This window comes from Ornithorhynchus anatinus, chromosome 3 (assembly GCF_004115215.2).
Source record: "Ornithorhynchus anatinus isolate Pmale09 chromosome 3, mOrnAna1.pri.v4, whole genome shotgun sequence".
NCBI classification, from domain to species: Eukaryota; Metazoa; Chordata; class Mammalia; order Monotremata; family Ornithorhynchidae; genus Ornithorhynchus; species Ornithorhynchus anatinus.
Window position 1 is genome coordinate 6347582 of NC_041730.1, and position 19495 is coordinate 6367076.

Here is a 19495-nt window from a genome sequence, read left to right on the forward strand (position 1 = left end):
ATGTTATTGGCGCACACGCCTGTCAGCTGTGTGACTCTGGGCAAAATCACAACTTCTCTGGGCCTCAGTTCCCTCATCTGTAAAATGGGGATTAAGACCGTCAGCCCCACGCGGGACAATCTGATTACTCTGTATCTACCTCAGTGTTTAGAACGGCGCTCGGCACGTAGTAAGCGTTTAACAAATAGCATTATTATAATATAGCACAATGAGAAGACAGTAATGTCTTTACACTACAGAATGTGTTATAGAATAATAATGCTGATGGTATTACCTGGTGATCTTGTATTTGCCCCAGTGCTTAGAATAGTGCGTGGCACATAGTAAGGGCTTAAAAAAACCGTCGTTGTTATAATAATATAACACTAGAATGATAGTAATAGTAACGATAATAATCTCGTATTTACCCCGGTGCTTGGCACGTAGTAAGTGCTCAAAAATACCATTATTATGATTTAACATCATCATCATCGTCGTCTTGTATCGATCCCAGCGCTTAGAACAGTGCTGGGCACAGAGTGAGCGCTTAACAAATACCAACGTTATTATTTATAATTATTATTATAAGCATGTTAGAATGTATTAGAGTAAATATAATTAATAATGGAGTCAATACAAGATGATGACGATGATGTTAAATAATAACGGTATTTTTAAGCACTCACTCTGTGCCAAGCACTTACCGTGGGCAAATACAAGATGATTGTTATTATTATTATTATTCTAGTGTCATATTATAAGAAGCATTTTTTTTAAGCGCTTACTATGGGCCAGGCACCGTTCGAAATACATAAATAAATACGAGATCATCGGTGCTTAGAACGGTGCCTGGCCCATGGCGCTTAAAAAACATCCCATCCTCATCATGACGATGGTTAATACTGTCATTATATAGCACTAGAATGATAATAACGAGAGGAAGAATAATAATAACGAGAAGAAGGAGGAGAACGCCAGGGATGAAGAGTAAAGAAGAGGACGCCCGGGGGCGGCGATGCCGTCGCTGCGCCTTTAAGAAGGTCGAGGGGCGGGGTCGACAGGTGGCCACGCCCCCCGTGCGCGCCCATTGGCCGGAAAGGCCGTGGGCGGGGCGTCGGGGCCACGCCCCTCGGGCGGGGACGGCGGGGGCCTCCCATTGGTCGGCCGGGCCGTCTGTCACCGGCCGGAAGGCGGGCCAATGGGGGGGAGGGGGCGGGGCCTCCGATGAATGAAGTCGCCGGAAGCCGGAAGTCACTGAGCTCCGCCCCCCCTCCCCCCCCCACCCGCACACACACTGACACCCCCACACACACACTGACACACACTGACGGCCCGCAGGACAGGAGCTGCAGGTGAGAGGCCGGGGGCCTGGGGGCACGGGGGACAGGTGGGGCGGGGGGGGGAAGGGAAAAGAAGGGGGGGCACAAGGTGGGGGGGAGGGAAGGGGGGGCGCAGAGGAGGTGGAGGGGGCAAGTGGAGGAGGGAAAAGAAGAGGGGCTACAAGGTGGAGGGGAGGGGGCACGGGGAGGAGGTGGAGGGAAGAGAAGACGGGGCACGGGGGCGGGGAGGGGCACGAGGTGGAGGAGGAGGGGGCACGAGGAGGTGGAGGCAGGTGCACGGGGGAGGGGGGGAGGGGGCACGTGAAGGAGGTGGAGGGAAAAGGAGAGGGGCTACGAGGGGGAAGCGAGGGGGCACGTGGAGGGCAAAGAAGAGAGGGGAGGGGGCACGTGGAGGAAGGGGAGGGAAATGAAGAGGGGGCACGAGGGAGAGGCGGAGAGGTGTGAGGGGCACGAGGAGGAGGTAGGGGGTAAAAAAAGAAGGGGCGCGAGGAGGAGGCGGAGGGCAAAGTAGAGGGGGCACAAAGAGGAGGTGATGGGGGGGGAGGTGTGAGGGGCGCGAGGAGGAGGTAGAGGGTAAAAAGAAGGGGCGGGAGGGGGAGGGGAGGAAGGCGTGAAGGGCGCGAGGAGGAGGTGGGAAGGGGCACGAGGAGGAGGTAGAGGGTAAAAAGAAGGGGCGGGAGGAGGAGGGGGAGGGATGGGAGTTGGGGGGATAAAGAGGAGGCGGAGGGGGGAGGGAAGGGGGCGCGGGAGGAGGCGCAGGGGAGAAGGGGGGGCGGTGCCCCGCTCGCGGGAGCTCGTCCACGCGCGGGGTCCCGGGGGGGCCGCCGGGGAGGACCCGCCGGGAACGCTAGCTCCGGAAAGCGGTGCGGGAGGTGGGCGGTGACCCCCGACCCGGGCCCCGGGAGGCGCTCGGTACGGCGTCCCGTGCTCGCTCGATGGTATCCGTCGAGGGGTGCTTGGCGCGCGTCCGCGCCGGCACGTGTACCCGGGAGGGAGCCCTTAGGCGGAGAGGGGGCGTCGGGGCCGCCGGGGCCCCTCCCGTCACCGGCGTCGCGTCCCGCAGCGGACATGGCCCGGGCGGACGCCCAGTACGTCCTCCCCAATGACATCGGGGTGGCCGGCCTGGATTGCCGGGAGGCGTTCGCGCTGCTGTCCCCCGCGGAGCGGCTCTACGCCCACCACCTGTCGCGGGCGGCCTGGTACGGGGGCCTGGTGGTGCTGCTGCAGACCTCGCCCGAGGCCCCCCACATCTACGCCCTCCTCGGCCGCCTCTTCGAGGCCCGGGACCCCGAGCGGCTCCGACGGTCGGCCCTGCGGGAGGGGCTCACCGAGGATGAGTTTCAGGTACGCCCCGCCCCGCGGCCCGGGAGGCGGACCCCCTCCCCGGACCCCCCGCGCCCGCGCCGCCCGTCACCCGCCCGAAGCCCGTCCCTCTCCGGCCTCCCGCCCCCCGGTTTCGGCCGTCGCCTCCTTCCGTCGAGAGGCGGCGCGGCGGCGCCGGGACCCGGGGGTCGGGAGGCCCGCGGGCCCCGATCCCGGCTCGGCCGCCCGCTCGCGGGGTGACCCGGGGCGAGTCCCGTCGTCTCTCTGGGCCTCGGAGACCTTTTCTGGCAAATGGGGCCTGAGACCGTGAGCCCACCCGAGGTGGTGACGGGTGGACGTGGGGCTCACCGGTTAATCCCCGTTTTCCGGGTGAGGTCACCGAGAGGCCCGGTGTGGCCCCGCGGACAAGTCGTGATGATAACGTTGGTATCTGTTAAGCGCTTACTACGTGCAGAGCGCCGTTCTGGGCGCCGGGGGGGATACGGGGTCATCGGGTGGTCCCCCGGGAGGCTCACGGTCTCAAGCCCCGTTTTACAGATGAGGTAACTGAGGCCCAGAGAAGCGAAGTGACTCGCCCACAGTCACACAGCTGACGAGTGGCAGAGCCGGGATTCGAACCCCTGACCTCTGACTCCCAAGCCCGGGGACTGGGTCCAACCCGGTTCGCTTGTATCCGCCCCAGCGCTCAGTACGGCGGTTGGCCCGTAGTGAGCGCTTAACGGATGCTACGGTTATCGTTTCCCTCGCTGTTGTCGTCTGTCCCTCCCGTCCCGAGCGCACCCGGCCGCCCCCACCCCTCTTCCTTGGGGTTGGTAGAAGACGGGGGAGGGAGGGGGGCGGCCCGAGACCCATCCCCTCCCTCAGACCCCGGGGGTCTCGGGGCGCCGTGGCCGAAGCCCCGACTCGATCCCGGGCGCGACCGACGGCCGGGAGCCGGCCACGGAGCCCCCGGCCGTTCCTCCCGTCCGCTTCCCGGTCCTCCGGAGGTGGGGGGTGGGCCCCCGGGTGACCCCGGACCCCGTTCCGCGCCTCTTCCTCCGCCCCGGGTCGCCCCCCGGCCCCGGGTCTCCGACTCCGCCGCCCTTCCTCGTCCCCACAGGCCTTCCTGGTCTATGCCGCTGGCATCTACTCCAACATGGGCAACTACAAGTCCTTCGGCGACACCAAGTTCGTTCCCAACTTGCCCAAGGTGAGCCGGAGGGTCCGACGGGAGGCGTCGGGGGCGGTCGGGGAGGGGACTGGGGGAAGCCGCCCTCGTGGTTTCTGCGGGGAAGCGGGGAGGGGCTCGGAGAGCTCAGGCGGGACCTGGTTCGTGGGGCGGGGGTCGAGGGGAGGGATCGTGCGGGGGCGAAAGAGGAGAGTGGGGAGACGGGCTCCCTCGGTTCCTCCTCCCCTCCCAGCCCCGCGGCACGTATGTCCGTATCCGTCGTTTATCCGTCCGTGTCGATGCGTCTCTCCCCCGCCGGGGCCCGTAAGCTCCTCGCGTGCGGGGGACGCGTCTCTCCCGAGCGCTCAGTACGGTCCTCCGCGCGCGGTAAGCGTTGGGTAAATACGACTGGATGAGCGAATGACCGAAAGGGAGCGGCGCTCACCCCTCCGGGCCCCCTCTCTCCCCTTTCCGCCCCCCGAAGGAGAAGCTGGAGCGGCTGGTGCTGGGGAGTCAGGCGGCCCAAGAGCACCCTGAAGAAATCGGGGAGCTTTGGCGCACCTGCAGGGACCCCATGTTTTCCCTGGAACCCCGGCAGCGCCATCTGGGGCTGGGGGACGAGGTGAGGGTCCGGCCACGGAGCGGGAGGGGAATCGGTGGGCGGGAGGGGGCGTACAGAGGCGGAGGGATCGGCGAGGGGCGGAACGCGGAAGGAGTCCGGGGACCCGGGGCGACGCGGGGGTGGCCGGATGGGAACGAGAAGAGGCGGTGGGAGATTGAGGGGGGCGGTAAGGGGTAAACTGAGGAAAGCTGAGCCCAGGGGAGGACCGCAGGCCTAGCGGGAAGATCCGGGGCCCACTGGTGAAGGAGGGGGGTTAGGAACCGCATCGGACTGGGTTTGGGGGAGGGAGGGTAGACGGTGGGCGGCGGGGAGGAGCTATTGAGGGGGCACCCATCATAATAATAACTTTGGTGTTTGATGAGCCCTTACTGTGTGCCAGGCGCTCTTCTGAGCTTGGACACGCTCCCCGTCCGCCACGGGACTCACCTCTCAATCCCCATTTCTCGGATGAGGCAACCGAGGCCCAGAGAGGTGAAGCGACTCGCCCTCGGTCACCCGGCAGATACGTGGCGGAGCCGGGTCGGGAACCCGGGTCCCTCCGCCTCCCGGGGCTGGGCTCGAGCCACCGAACCCCGCTGCTTCACCGGTCTTCCTCCACCCCTCGTGTCTCCCCCGCACAGGGCATCACCACCTATTTCTCCGGAAACTGCACCCTGGAGGATGCCAAGCTGGCCCAGAGCTTCCTGGACGCCCAGGTGGGGACCCCTGGGTGGGAGGTGGGGAGGGGGCCGGGGAAGGGCCAAGAGGCCGCTGGGCAGCCCTCCCGAGCTCCGCCCGGCCCGCTCTCTTCCAGAATCTCAGCGCCTACAACACTCGGCTCTTCAAGGAGCTGGATGAGCAAGGGAAGCCCCGCTACGAGGTGCGGCTGGCCTCGGTGCTCGGCGGGGGTGAGTGGTCCGGGCCGCGGGGACGGGCCGAGGCCGGAGGGGCGGTGGGGCTCCCCCCCCCCGGCCCCTCGCGGGTCTTTGATTCGATCCGGTCGTGTGTGTCGAGCGCTTACTGTGCTCAGGGCACCGGGTGAAGTGCTCGGGAGAGGACGCTAGAACCGTAAGTGCCCACGGCGAGCTTACGGTCTAGAGCTTCGGCCCCCGGACGGCCGGGGGCGTGAGATGGTCTCCTCGCTGAGGGTGTTCGGAAGGTGGATAGGAGGCTACTGCGGAGTCCAGGCGGTCTTACCTATCGCGCATCTACCGCGCGTTGGGCACCGTGCCGGGGAAGCGGCAGGGGCCTGGCAGTCGGAAGGACCTGGGTTCTGATCCCGGCTTCACCGCCTGTCTGCTGTGTGACCTTGGGCGAGTCATTTCACTTCTCTGGGCCTCAGTTCCCCCAGCTGAAAAACGGGGATTAAGACCGTGAGCCCCTTGAGGGGCGGGGACCGTGTCCATCCTGATCAGCTCATTTCCACCCCGGCACTGAGTACGGTGCTTAGGGAGCGCGGAAGAAATACCTCATTATCATTAGCAGTATCACTAAGCACCCGGAGTGCGGGAGGAAGAGCAGGAGCCACCTCCGTGGCCTCAGGACTTTGAGCGTGGTTGCGGGGCGGCCGGGGGACGCCACCCTCTCCCTCCCAACCCGCTCCCAGATTCCGCTCCGGACTCCGACGTGACCCCGAAGCTGAAGAGCTCCGAGTTCAAGGGGAGCCACTTCCGGGTGACCCGAGGGGACTACGCTCCCATCCTGAAGAAGGTGGTGGAGCACCTGGAGAAGGCCAAGGTAGCCCGGCCGAGGAGGCCGGCCAGCCGGGGCCCGCCCCCCCCCCCCCCCCCCCCCCGGCCTCCCGGTCGTCCCTCCCTGAGCCCCCTCCCCGTGGAAGGAGGAGGGGGCCGGCCGGCGGCTCGAAGGGGGCCCGGGACGGCGCGGGACGGAGCCGCCCGGGGGTGGGGGGACCGCCTGTCCCCGGCTCCCCTCACCCGCCCTTGGCGTCAGTAGAGAAGCGGTGAGGCCTGGCGGATAGGGCACGGGCCCGGGAGTCGGAAGGACCTGGGTTCTAACGGGGCCCCCGCCCCGTGTCTGCCGCGTGACCTCGGGCGAGTCGCCTCGCTTCCCCGGACCTCAGTTGTCTCGTCTGTGATCCGGGGATCGAGACCGGGAGCCCTCGGAGGGACAGGGACTGCGTCCAACCTGATTATCGTGCATCCGCTCCGGCGCTCAGCACAGCGCCTGGCACGTAGTAAGGGCTTAACGGAGCGCCAGCTTCGGTCTCCCCCAACCCCGGACAGGCCTACGCAGCCAACGGCCACCAGGAGCGGATGCTGACCCAGTACATAGCGAGCTTTACCCACGGTTCCATCGAAGCGCACAAGGAGGGGTCAAGACACTGGATCCGGGACAAGGGGCCCATCGTGGAGAGGTGAGGACGGCTCCTCCTCCCCTTCCGCCCCAGCCCCGCCCTCCTCCGTCTCCCCCGTCCTCCCTCGGCGGCCCGGCCCGGCGGGAAGAGCCCGCGTCTGGGTCCCAGATTCCGGCTCCGCCGCGCGACCTCGGGCCAGCCGCCTCGCCCCCCCGGGCTTCGCTGACCGAAACGGGAAAGCGGCGGGGTCCGACGCCCGTTCTCCCTCCCCGCCTCGGATTGGAAACCCCGCGGGGGGACGGGGACCGACTCTCCCATCTCCCCCAGCGTTCGGGGCGCTCGACACGCGGGCGGCGCTTAACGGCCGTTATCGTTGCTGTCGTTACCCAGTTACATCGGCTTCATCGAGAGCTACCGTGACCCGTTTGGCTCCCGGGGAGAGTTCGAAGGTACCTTCGGTGGGCGGTGCGGATGGAGCGCTTCCCGCGGGCCGGGCACCGCGCGAAGGGCCGGGAGGGGACCGCACGACAGAGTCGGGACGCACGTCCCCTGCCCGTAACGAGCTTGACAGGCTAGGGGTCGGGACGGGACGGTTTTCTCGGGGCTGCCTCCGTTTCCCCGATCCTCAGCTTTCCCTGGACATTCCGTCCCCGTTTCCTCCCGGGGAGGATCTCTGGGTGGAGAGTCCGGGGGGGCGGGGGGGGGGGGGGTGGACGTGACGCGGGGAGAGGCGAGGAGAAAGCGATGGCTGGGTGTGGAGAGGCCGGGGAGGATTTTTGTTTTCTTTCTTACCCCCGCCCCGTCCCGGTCGGCCCCGTCAGGTTTCGTGGCGGTGGTGAACAGATCCATGAGCGCCAAGTTTGGGCAGCTGGTGGAGAGCGCGGAACAGCTGCTGAGGGAGCTGCCCTGGCCCCCTGCTTTCGAGAAGGACAAGTTCCTCACCCCCGACTTCACCTCCCTGGACGTCCTCGCCTTCGCCGGCTCCGGCATCCCCGCCGGCATCAACATCCCCAACTGTGAGTCCCTCCGTTCCGTCGTAGGTATCGAGCGCTTACCCTGTGCGGGGCACTGGACCGAGCGCCTGGGAGAGGACGGTACGACAGCAGACAGATACGTTCCCCGCCCGCGGCGAGCTTAGTTTCCCCTTCACCCCCGCCGCTGGGCGCCCCCGTCCGACTGCCTGCCGCTCCCTCCGTGCTCTTCTCGTTCCCAGCGTGTCAGAAGGATCTGGGTTCTGATCCTGGCTCTGCCACGTGTCTTCGGTGTGATCCCGGGCAAGTCGCTTCACTCCTCTGGGCCTCAGTTCCCTCATCTGTAAAATGGGGATCAAGACCGTGAGCCCCACGGGGGAAAGGGACGGTGTCCACCCTGCTTAACTTGTATCTGTCCGAGCGCTTGCGACAGTGTTTGGCACAGCGTAAACGCTTAACAAGAACTACTGTTGTTGTTATTATTATTGTCGTTCCCGGCATGCCTCTGCCAGTGAGCGGTCCACTACCCTATACCACCCCGCCCCCACCCCGCCCCTCACCCATCCTTGGCATCGATAATAAGGTTGGTATCTGTTCGGCGCTTACTATGTGCGGAGCGCTGTTCTAAGCGCTGGGGGAGATACGGGGTCATCAGGTTGACCCACGTGAGGCTCCCAGTTAATCCCCATTTTACAGATGAGGTCGCTGAGGCCCAGAGAGGCGAAGTGACTCGCCCACAGTCAGTCACACGGCTGACAAGCGGCAGAGCCGGGAGTCGAACCCATGACCTCCGACTCCGAAGCCCAGGCCCTTACCACTGAGCCAAACGATGACGTTGGTATTTGTTAAGCGCTTACTCTGTGCCGAGCACTGTTCTAAGCGCCGGGGTGGATACAGGATAATCAGATTGTCCCACGTGAGGCTCACGGTCTTCATCCCCATTTGACAGATGAGGGAACTGAGGCCCCGAGAAGTTCAGTGACTTGCCCACAGTCACCCAGCTGACAAGTGGCGGAGCCTGGATTCGAACCCATGACCTCGGACTCCCAAGCCCGGGCTCTTCCCACTGAGCCGCGCTGCTTCTCATCTCTAATCTGGGGATTGAGACCGGGAGCCCTTGGCGGGACGGGGCCGGCGTCCAACCTGATTATCGTGTATCTACACCAGTGCTTAGCACAGCGCCTGGCGCACAGTAAGGGCTTAACCAGTATCACTATTATTATTATTATTATTAATCAATAGCCCGGGTGGCCACACCACACCATCCTCTCCATCCCCACCCAAAGCCCCTCTTCCTTCCGGCCCCGACCCGGCCCTCCCGCCCTCTGATCCGGGCCCCTTGCCCTCCGCCTCCCCCAGATGACGACATCCGGCAGACCGACGGCTTCAAGAACGTCTCCCTGGGGAACGTGCTGGCCGTGGCCTATGCCACCAACCGGGAGAAGCTCACCTTCCTGGAAGAGGAGGACAAGGTGGGCGGGGCCCGGGTAGCAAGGGGGACCCCGGCGATCGATCGACTGGCTCTTCTGCCCTAATCTCTGCCCCCCGAGAGAACGGCCGTGGGGCAGACCGACGGCCCCAGTGTCCCCGTGCGCGACGACGACGGAGGGGAAGGTCGGGCGGGGGGCGGCCGGGGAGCGAGAAGCCAAGGGTCGGGCGGCTGGATCCGTCCCGAGCGGCCCGTCGGGGCCGTCCGTAAGTACGACGCCTGGCACGTGGTAAGCACGTAACAAATGCCGCAGTTGTTGTCATTTTGCCAGTCCCAGCTCTGCCAGTTCCTCGCTGTTTCATTTAACTTCTCTGGCCCTGTTTCCCCAACTGCCAAATGGGGATTAAGACGGTGAGCCCCATGTGGGACGTGGACTGGGTCCAACCTGATCGGCTTCTGTCTAGCCCATGGGAAGTAAGCACTTGATAAATACTATTTAAACAAAAACGCCAAAAAAAAACCCCCCCAGTAAAATGGGTATTAGATATCTCTTCCTCTTACTTAGCCTAGAGCACGGGCCTGGGAGTCAGAAGGACCGGTCTGCTGTGGGACCGTGGGCAGGGCACTTCACTTCTCTTGGCCTCAGTAACCTCGGCTGGGAAATGGGAATCGCGACCGAGGGCTCCGTGGGGGACGAGGACTCCGTCCAACCCGACTAGCTCGTATCTGTCCCGGCGCTTAGTACGGTCCCCGGCACGTAGTGAGCACTTTGCAGATGCCATTAACAAAACGGTATGGACTCAACTCTTGCGGTGGGCGGAGCCCTGTATTTAGCATCTGGGAGAGTCCAGTTGATGAAGAGGATACACTCCCTGCCTACAAAGAGCTCCCGATCTAATAATAGTAATAATAACTATGGGACTTAAGCACTTACTAAGTGCCGAGCGCTCTTCTAAGCACTGGGGTAGATACGAGTCACTTAGGTTGGGCAGAGTCCCTGTCCCACACGGGGCTCCCACTTTTAATCCCCATTTTGCAGAGGAGGTAACTGAGGCACAGAGAAGTGAAGCGACCCGAAGTCGCACGGCAGACGAGTGGCGGAATCAGGATCAGAAGCCAGGTCTTTTTGGCTCCCAGGCCTGGGGAGTCTGGCCAGTAAGCCGGAGGATGATGATGATGGTATTTGTTAAGCGCTTACTGTGTGCCCAAGACTGTTCCGAGCGCTGGGGTAGATACAAGGTCATCAGGTTGTCCCAGGTGGGGCTCGCAGTCTTCATCCCCGTTTTCCAGATGAGGGGACTGAGGCCCAGAGAAGCGAAGTGACTTGCCCAGGGTCACCCAGCTGAAAAACGGCGGAGCCGGGGTTAGAACCCACGACCTCCGACTCCCGAGCCCGCGTTCTCTCCGCTAAGCCCCGCTGCTCCCGGACCGCTTCTCCCATCTAACAGAGGAGATCATTCGAAGAGACGGGGGAGGTCCGGGGGAGGTCCGGGGGCGCCCCGAGGCGGGCGTGAAGGGGGTGGTGTGCGTGTGTGTCCCGGCAGGACCTCTACATCCGCTGGAAGGGGCCGTCTTTCGAGGTGCAGGTGGGCCTGCACGAGCTGCTCGGTCACGGCAGCGGGAAGCTCTTCGTGCAGGTGAGGAGGACCCCGCCCGCGGCGCCCAAAGGAGGGAGGGGGAACCCCGGGGAGAGGCCGTGACGGTCGTCCCCTGCCTGTTGCGGGCCGTTCCCGTCGGCCGGGCCGCCTCCACCTCGGAGTCGGTTTCCGGGCCTGGAGAACTCGGGTCCCGTGCCCCGATTTTATTTCTTTCTCATCTGTCAACTCACTGTGGGCAGGGGATACGTCTGTTATATGGATATTGCGTACTCTCCCAAGTGCTGAGTACGGCGCTCTGCACGCTGTAAGCGCTCAGGAAACACAGTGGACTGATTAGGATCCCCCGGCTCCGAATTGTGACTGCGGGAAGCTCCGCCCCGGTCACCTCCCCGCAGCCTCACCCGGCAGCCGATCCGACTCCCCCACTGCTCCCCGAGTTCGGGGGAGTGGGAGGTTCCCCCAAACCCTGGGGCTCCGGCTCCTTATCTCCCTCCCTCCCACCTCCAGGACGAGACGGGAGCGTTCAACTTTGACCGGGAGACGGTGATCAACCCTGAAACCGGAGAACGGGTGAGGACCGGGACGGGACGGGAGCGGGGAGGCGCAGGCGGGGAGAGACACCCCCACTGTTCCACCTCCAGAATGGGAGCAGGGGAATGAAGGAAGGAAGGAAGGAAGAAAACTGGACCCTCGGAAACCTCCCCCATCCCTTCTTCCTCCTGACTGTCAGCTCACCGTGGGCAGGAAATGTGTCTTTCTTTCTTTGAATCCTATTTCAGGAGCGCTAACTGTGCGCAGAGCACTGTACCGAGTGCTTGGGAGCGTACAGCACAGCAACAGGCACGCGCTCCATGCCCACGGCGAGCTCACGGCCTTGCCCGTTATCTAATAATAATAACAGCTGCGGTATCTGTAAAGCGCTTGCTGTGTGCCGGGCTGGATGGCTATGGGCGAATTAGAGAAGCAGCGTGGCTCAGTGGAAAGAGCACGGGCCTGGGAGCCAGAGGTCATGGGTTCGAATCCCGGCTCTGCCACCTGTCAGCGGTGTGGCTGGGGGGGGCAAGTCGCTTCGCTTCTCTGGGCCTCAGTGACCTCATCTGTAAAATGGGGATGAAGACTGTGAGCCTCGTGTGGGGCAACCTGATTCCCTCGTACACCCCAGCGCTTAGAACGGCGCCCTGCACGGAGTAAGCGCTTGACAGATACCTACATGATTCAATCGGGTTGGGCGCAGTCCCCCATCCCGCATGGGGCTCTCAGTCTTAATCCCCGATTTACAGAGAACCGAGGCCCAGAGAGGTGAAGCGTCTTGCCCAGGGTCACACGGCAGACGAGTGGCGGAGCTGGGATTAGAACCCATGACCTTCTGACTCTCAGGCCCGTGTTTTATCCACTGTCTTCCAAGAGGCCTTCCCTGACTAAGCCCTCCTCTCCTCTTCTCCCACTCCCTTCCGCGCTCCTTCATTCATCCTCCCTCCCATCCCCACAACACATATGTATATGGCCGTGTCTGTCTACGGTGTATTTATCTATATGAATGTCAGTCTCCCCCTCTAGACCGGGAGCTCGCTGGGGGGGCGGGAATGCGTCTTACACTGTACCCTCCCAAGCACGTAGAGAAGTGCTTTGCACCCAGTAAGCGCGCGATAAATACGATGGAAGAGCTGTAGCGTCGTCTCCCAAGCGCTCTGCCCGCCGCAGGTGCTCCATCCAGCCGACTGACCGCCCCTCCTCCGCCCTACAGATCGCCAGCTGGTACCGGAGCGGCGAGACCTGGGACAGCAAGTTCAGCACCATCGCGTCCAGCTACGAGGAGTGTCGGGCCGAGAGCGTGGGCCTCTACCTGGGCCTCAACCCCCAAGTGCTCCAGTAAGGGCCGGGGAGGGAGGGCGGGACGGGGACGGGGGCCTGAGGAGCAGGAAGGAGGAGGAGTCTCACGGGGTTTTGCTTGGAGGGGGCGACGACAGGCTGAGCGGCTCCATCTCCCCCTCCTCAGTCCTTGTCTTTGGGCAGGATCTTCGGGCTGGGGGGCCCCGAGGCCGAAGACGTGATCTACGTGAATTGGCTCAACATGGTGCGGGCGGGGCTGCTCGGCCTTGAGTTCTACACCCCTGAGACGTCCAGCTGGAGACAGGTAGGGGGAGGGGGCCCCTAGAGAGGAACAGGACCCCCCCCCCCCACCCTGCCCCTCCCCGGAGGGCAGGAGGACGGGGAGGAAGGGGGAGAAGATGATGATAATTTTAGGACTTGTTAAGCGCTCGCTCTGTGCCAAGCGCCGTTCTGAAACCCCGGGCCAGGTACAGGTTAGGTTGGACGCGGTCCCTGTCCCCGCGTGGGGTTCACGCTCTTAATCCCCATTTGGCAGATGAGGGAACCGAGGCCTAGCGAAGTCAGGTGACTCACCCAAGGTGGCACAGCGGACATGATAATAATGATGTGGGTATTTGTTAAGCGCTTACTACGTGCAGAGCACTGTTCTAGGCGCCGGAGTAGATACAGGGTCGTCGGGTTTGTCCCACGTGAGGCTCCCAGTCTTCATCCCCATTTTACAGATGGGCCAGAGAAGTGAAGTGACTTGCCCACAGTCACCCGGCTGCCAAGCGGCGGAGCCGGGATTCGAACCCGTGCCCTCTGACTCCCAAGCCCGGGCTCTTTCCACTGAGCCACGCTGCTTCTCTGTGAGAGAGCCGGGATTGGAACCCAGGTCCTCCCGACTCCCGGGCCCCGTGCTCGATCCACCAAGCCACGCCGATAAAATTGAGGACCCGGAACTCCCGCCGATTCTCAGCGGGGTATTCTTTCCGTTAATGATGACGGTGGGATTTGTGAAGCGCGTACCGTATCGAACACTGTACTGAGCGGTGGGAGTAGAGACGAGATGATTACACTGATGCCAGTTTACTGTTTCTTATGCCTGTCTCCCCCTTTCTACACCGTGAGCCCCTTGTGGGCAGGGATCGTCCCTATTTTTTGCCGAATGGTACTTCCCAAGCGCTTAGTACTGTGCTCTGCGCACAGTAAGCGCTCAATGAGTACGATCGAATGAATGAATCAGGTCAGACGCGGTCGCCGGCTCACGGTCTGAGCAGGAGGGAGAGCAGGTGTCAGATCCCCATTTTGCAGACGAGGAAGCCGAGGCGCGCGGGGAAGTGAAGCGATCGGCCCGAGGTCGCAGAGCTCGTTAACGAGATGTCCGTCCCCTTGATTCTGTTCATCGTGATTAAGTTGTCTTGTTTTTGTCCGTCTCCCTCCCCCCGATTAGACTGGGAGCCCGTCGGTGGGCAGGGATGGTCTCTATCTGTGGCCGGATTGTCCATTCCAAGCGCTTAGTCCGGTGCCCTGCACATAGTGAGCCCTCAAGAAATACTATTGAATGAATGAAAAGTGGTAGAGCTGGGATTAGGACCCAGGCCCTCCGACTCCCAGGCGCGGGCCCTTTCCACTAGGCCGCGTTGCTTCCCGGTACTTGGTACAGGGATCCGTGCAGAGGAACGCATTTGACGGACACTTGTTAGCAGGAGTCAGTCGCGTTTACTGAGTGCTTACTGCGTGCAGAGCACCGTACTGAGCACTTGGGAGAGCACAAAAGAGCAGTACAACAGATTCCCTGACACGGTGGGTTTCCAGTCTAGCAAGAGGTCAGGGCCTGCTGGCCACGGCCCCTCTCCTCCCTCCCCTCTCCGATCCCCTCCCTCGCCTTCGGGTTATCCCGTGAGCAAAGTGGGGAGCGAAGCAAAGCCTCCTCACCCCCTTCAAAGCCTTATTGATAATGTTGGTATCCGTTAAGCGCTTCCTGTGTGCAGAGCACTGTTCTAAGCGCTGAGAGAGATACAAGGTAATCGGGTTGTCCCACGTGAGACTCAGTCTTCGTCCCCGTTTTCCAGAGGAGGTCACTGAGGCCCAGAGAAGTGAAGTGACTGGCCCACGGTCACACAGCTGACCAGGGGCAGAGCCGGGATTCGAACCCATGACCTCTGGCCCCCAAGCCCGGGCTCTTTCCGCTGAGCCACGCTGCTCCTCTGTCCAAGCCCAGTCTCCTCCAAGAGGCCTTCCCAGACTCAGCCCCCCCTTTCCTCTTCTCCCACTCCCTTCTGCGTCACCCCGACTTGCTCCCTCTGTTCTCCCCACCCGCCCCCGGCCCCAGCCCCAAAGCATTTAAGTACATTTCTCATTTCTCTATCTGTATTGCTACCTGTCTCCCCCGCCTCTAGACTTTTAAGCTCATTGTGATCAGGGAATGTGTCTGTTGATTGTGGTAATGTACTCTCTCAAGCACTTAGTGCAGAGCCCTGCACACAGTTAAGCGCTCATTAGATCCGATAGAATTGAAGGAATGAAACATATCTACCGACCCTGCTTTATTGTACTCTCCCAAGCGCTTAGTACAGGGCTCTGTAGTAAAAAGAAGAAGAAGAAGAAGAAGAAATAATGCTGGCATTCGTTAAGCGCTTACTACGTGCAAAGCCCTGTTCTAAGCGCCGGGGAGGATACAAGGTGATCACGGGGGGCTCACAGTCTTAATGCCCATTTGACCGATGAGGTCACTGAGGCTCAGAGAAGGGAAGCGACTTGCCCAAAGTCACGCAGCCGACGAGCGGCAGAGCCGGGATCTGAACCCATGACCTCCGACTCCCCAGCCTGGGCTCTTTCCACCGAGCCACGCTGCTTCTCTGTACACAGAGAGCGCTCAATAAATACCATTGATTGAGGAGATAAAGGGCAACCAGGGCCTGGGAGGGAGGGCTGCTGAATGGTGTGGGGAGGAGAAAATAAAAATAAGCGCTTACTAGGTGCCAGCCGCTGCGTTCAGTCGTATTTACTCTACTGAGCGCTGCAGTGGATACAGGCAAGTCGCATTAAACGCGGCCCCCGTCCCACGTGGGGCTCACGTTCCTGACCCCCACTTGACAGATGAGGTAACTGAGGCCCAGAGAAGCGAAGTGACCTGCCTAAGGTCCCCCAGCAGACGAGTGGCGGAGCCGGGATGAGAACCCAGGACCTTCTGGTTCCCAGGCCTGTACTCTATGCGCTGCGCCAGGCTGCTTCTCACTAAGCGAGCCCTTCCCGTTGCCGCAGGCTCACATGCAGGCTCGATTTGTGATCCTGAGGGTCCTGCTGGAAGCCGGAGAGGGCCTCGTCAGCGTCGTCCCCACCGCCGGCTCCGACGGGCGCCCGGATGCCAGGGTCCGCCTGGATCGCAGCAAGATCCGCTCGGTGGGCAGGCCTGCCCTGGAACGCTTCCTTCGCCGACTCCAGGTAGAGAGGGCATCCCTCGAACCCCACCCCGGGCCCTCTTCCCCCGACATTTTTCCCCTGCCTCCCTCAACGGAACGCTTCCGTCGTCTCCCCTCAGTCCCCCAGGGAGGAACCGACAGGGAGAAAAATGGTCTAAAGGGTTTGGTGGTTTGGGCTCACCCCACCCCAACTCCTCTTCCACCCCTCTCAGCCCCCACCTCCTGGCGAGGGGGCCCGGCGGCCGCTGCCGCTGTGGATCGTGACCACTTTCGTCTCCGTGGAGCCGGGGCCGGCCGGCCCGGGACCGGCCGGCGTCCGAACGGCGCTCGGTACGGTGCTCTGCGCTCAGTAAGGGCTCGAGAGATGGGATCGATCGGAACGCCGGGCCGAAAATCGTACGACCCAACCGGTCCGGTGCCGTTTCCCGAAAATCGGTGATAAGTGACGGTGGTATTTGTTAGACGCTTAGTACGGTGCTCGGAAAACGCGATCGATGGAAAACGTCGGGCCGAAATAGCTCGACCTAACCGTTCCGATTCCTGCCGGGAGCCAGACGGGTGCTCCCCTTTATCGGGACCAGTACCGGGGTTGCCCCTCTGGCCGCCCCGTCTGGCGGTGGGGGAGTGTGACTTTCTCATCGCTGTAAACGGCACCACCGGCCTCCCCGTCTCCCAAACCCATCGACCGTGGCGTTCTCGACTCGGCGCTCCCACTCGACCCGCACGGTCGATCCGTCGCCAGATCCCGTCGGTTAAATCTTCACCGCGTCGCTCAAATCCTCCCTTTCCTCCCCATTCGAACAGCTACCACGTTAATCCAAGTACTTATCCTTATATCCCACCTTGATTAATAATAATAATAATAATAATAATAATGATGGCATTTGTTAAGCGCTCACTATGTGCAAAGCACTGTTCTAAGCGCTGGGGGGATACAAGGGGATCAGGCTGGCCCATGTGGGGCTCCCAGTCTTCATCCCCATTTTACAGATGAGGTCACTGAGGCTCAGGGAAGTGAAGTGACTTGCCCAAAGCCACACAGCTGACAAGTGGCCGAGCCGGGATTCGAACCCACGACCTCTGACTCCCAAGCCCGGGCTCTTTCCACTGAGCCACGCTGCTTCTCTTACTGTTCGCTGCCGACTACCGCTTCAGCCTCCCTGTCGACCTCCCTGCCTCCTTGTCTCCACTCCAGTCCACGCTTCCCTCTGCGGCCCGGATCACTTTTCTACAAAAACCTTCAGTCTGTGTGTCTCCACTCCTCGAGAACCTCCCCACATCAAAGGGAAACTCCTTGCCGTCGGCTTTAAGGCGCTCAGTCACCTCGCTCCCTCCTACCTCACCTCGCCGCCGCTGTCCTAATAATAATTGTATCCCTAACAATAATAGAGAAGCAGCGTGGCTCAGTGGAAAGAGCCCGGGCTTGGGAGTCCGAGGTCTTGAGTTCGAATCCCGGCTCTGCCACTTGTCAGCTGTGGGACTGTGGGCAAGTCACTTCACTTCTCTGGGCCTCAGTGACCTCATCTGTCGAATGGGGATTAACTGTGAGCTTCACGTGGGACAACCTGATGACCCTGTATCTACCCCAGCGCTTGGAACAGTGCTCGGCGCGTAGTAAGCGCCTAACGAATACCAACGTTATTACATTATTAGTAGTACTCATTAAGCGCTTCCTATGCGCCGAGCCCTTTTCTGAGCCCTGGGGGAGATAGGAGTTTATCAGGTCGTCCCACGTGGGGCTCCCAGTCTTCATCCCCATTTTACAGATGAGGTCACTGAGGCCCAGAGAAGTGAAGTGACTTGCCCAAAGTCCCACGGCTGACAAGTGGGAGAATCGGGGGTTAGAACCCCACGACCTCTTCCTCCCAAGCCGGCGTTCTTTCCACCCAGCCACGCCGCTTCTCTCCTTTTACAACCCAGCCCGCGCATTTTGCTCCGCGAACGCTAACCTGCTCTCTGTACCTCGATCTCATCCTTCTCACCACCGACTGCTCACCCACATCCTGCCTTTGGTCTAAAACGACGGCCTCCTTCTTCACGTCCGACAGACGATCCAAGAGGTCTTCCCCGACTGTCATCGTTTCCTCTTCTCCCGCTCCTTTCGGCGTCTCCCTTGCGTTTGGATTTACCCCCCCCCCCCTTTATATCAGCCCTCCCTTAGCCCCGCAGCACTTATGCCCCTATCCATCATTTATCGATATTAATGTCTGTCTCCCGCTCTAGACTGTCAGCTCGGCGCGGGCAGCGAGCCCGTCTGCCAACTCTGTCGTAACTGTACTCTCCCAAGCGCTTGCGATCTGCACCCCGGAAGCGCTCAGTAAATACGACCGATGGATTGACCGCGTGGGCTGGGGCTGGACCTTCTTCCCCTTCTTTCTCCCACCGTCAGGTGCTGAAGTCGACGGGCGACGTGGCCGGGGGACGAGAGCTGTACGAGGGCTACTCGGCCGTCACCGACGAGCCCCCCGAGCGCTTCCTCACCCTCAGGGACACCGTCCTGCTGCGCAAGGAGGCCCGCAAGCTCATCGTGCAGCCCAGCACCCGCCACGACGGTAACCCCGTTTGCCACCTCGATTCTTCCCCTGAGGATGATGACAATATTAATGACGATGGTATTTGTTAAGCGCCTCCTCTATGCCCAACACGGTTCTAAGCGCTGGGGTAGATAGAAGTTCGTCAGGTTGGCCGCAGTCCCTGTCTCCCGTGGGACTCACGCTCTTTTACAGATGAGGGAACTGAGACGCGGAGAAGTTGTGACTTCTTAATAATAGTAATGATAATAATAGTGACGGTCTGTGGCAAGCGCTCACTATCTGCCAGGCGCCGTAGGTACAAGTTAAGCAGGTTGGAACCGGTCCCTGTCCCCCACGGGGCTCACAGTCTTAATCCCCCTTTTACAGGTGAGGTAACTGAGGCCCAGAGAAGTGAGGTGACTTGCCCAAAGTCACCCAGCTGACAAGCGGCGGAGCTGGGATCAGAACCCATGACCTCTGACTTCCAAACCCGGGCTTTTCCCACCGAGCTACGCCGCTTCTCCAAGAAGAAGCTGCTGCCGAAGGCGAGGTGGGGCAGAGCCGTCCCTGCTGACGTCGATTTCTTCCTTCTCCCCCCTCCCAGGTTCAGAAGTCCAGCTGCTGGAGTACGAGCCCACCGCTGCCGGCCTCATCCGCTCCTTCTCCGAGCGCTTCCCCGAAGACAGGCGGGAGTTAGAGGAGATGCTCACGAGCCTGGCCCGAGCCGATGCCCACTTTTGGAAGTGCGGCGCGGAGACCGTGCCCGCCGATAAAGCCTGAGGACAGCTGCGTGGCCCCTTCCCCATTAAAGCAGTGCTGGCTGCCATTCTTGTCTGTCAGTTTTGTGGGTTCGGGTGTGGAAGCGAGGCCGCCAGATTGTGCCCGCGTCGTTCTTCTGCCAGCGTCGGCCCTCCGCGTGAATAATAACAAGGGAATTTGTGAAGCGCTTACTGTATGTACTGTACTAAGCGCTGGGCTGGATACAAACAGATCGGGTTAACAAATACCATCGTCGTCACCTTGGACAAGTGACTTGACTTCTCTGT

The 19495-nt window shown here is 61.5% G+C and overlaps 1 protein-coding gene across 1 annotated transcript; it reads left to right on the forward strand.

Moving 5' to 3' along the window:
- The first annotated feature begins 1258 nt into the window (after positions 1-1258).
- Positions 1259-19275, forward strand: DPP3 (dipeptidyl peptidase 3). Its single transcript, XM_029060139.1, has 18 exons — positions 1259-1331; positions 2383-2663; positions 3742-3831; positions 4274-4411; positions 5032-5106; positions 5205-5298; positions 5997-6127; positions 6634-6764; positions 7095-7153; positions 7526-7720; positions 9035-9147; positions 10649-10741; positions 11210-11272; positions 12447-12571; positions 12716-12836; positions 15779-15958; positions 18326-18488; positions 19054-19275. Exons 2-18 carry the CDS (start codon positions 2388-2390, stop codon positions 19227-19229), a joined length of 2223 nt encoding a protein of 740 aa, XP_028915972.1. The 5' UTR covers positions 1259-1331; positions 2383-2387; the 3' UTR covers positions 19230-19275.
- The last annotated feature ends 220 nt before the right edge of the window (positions 19276-19495 follow it).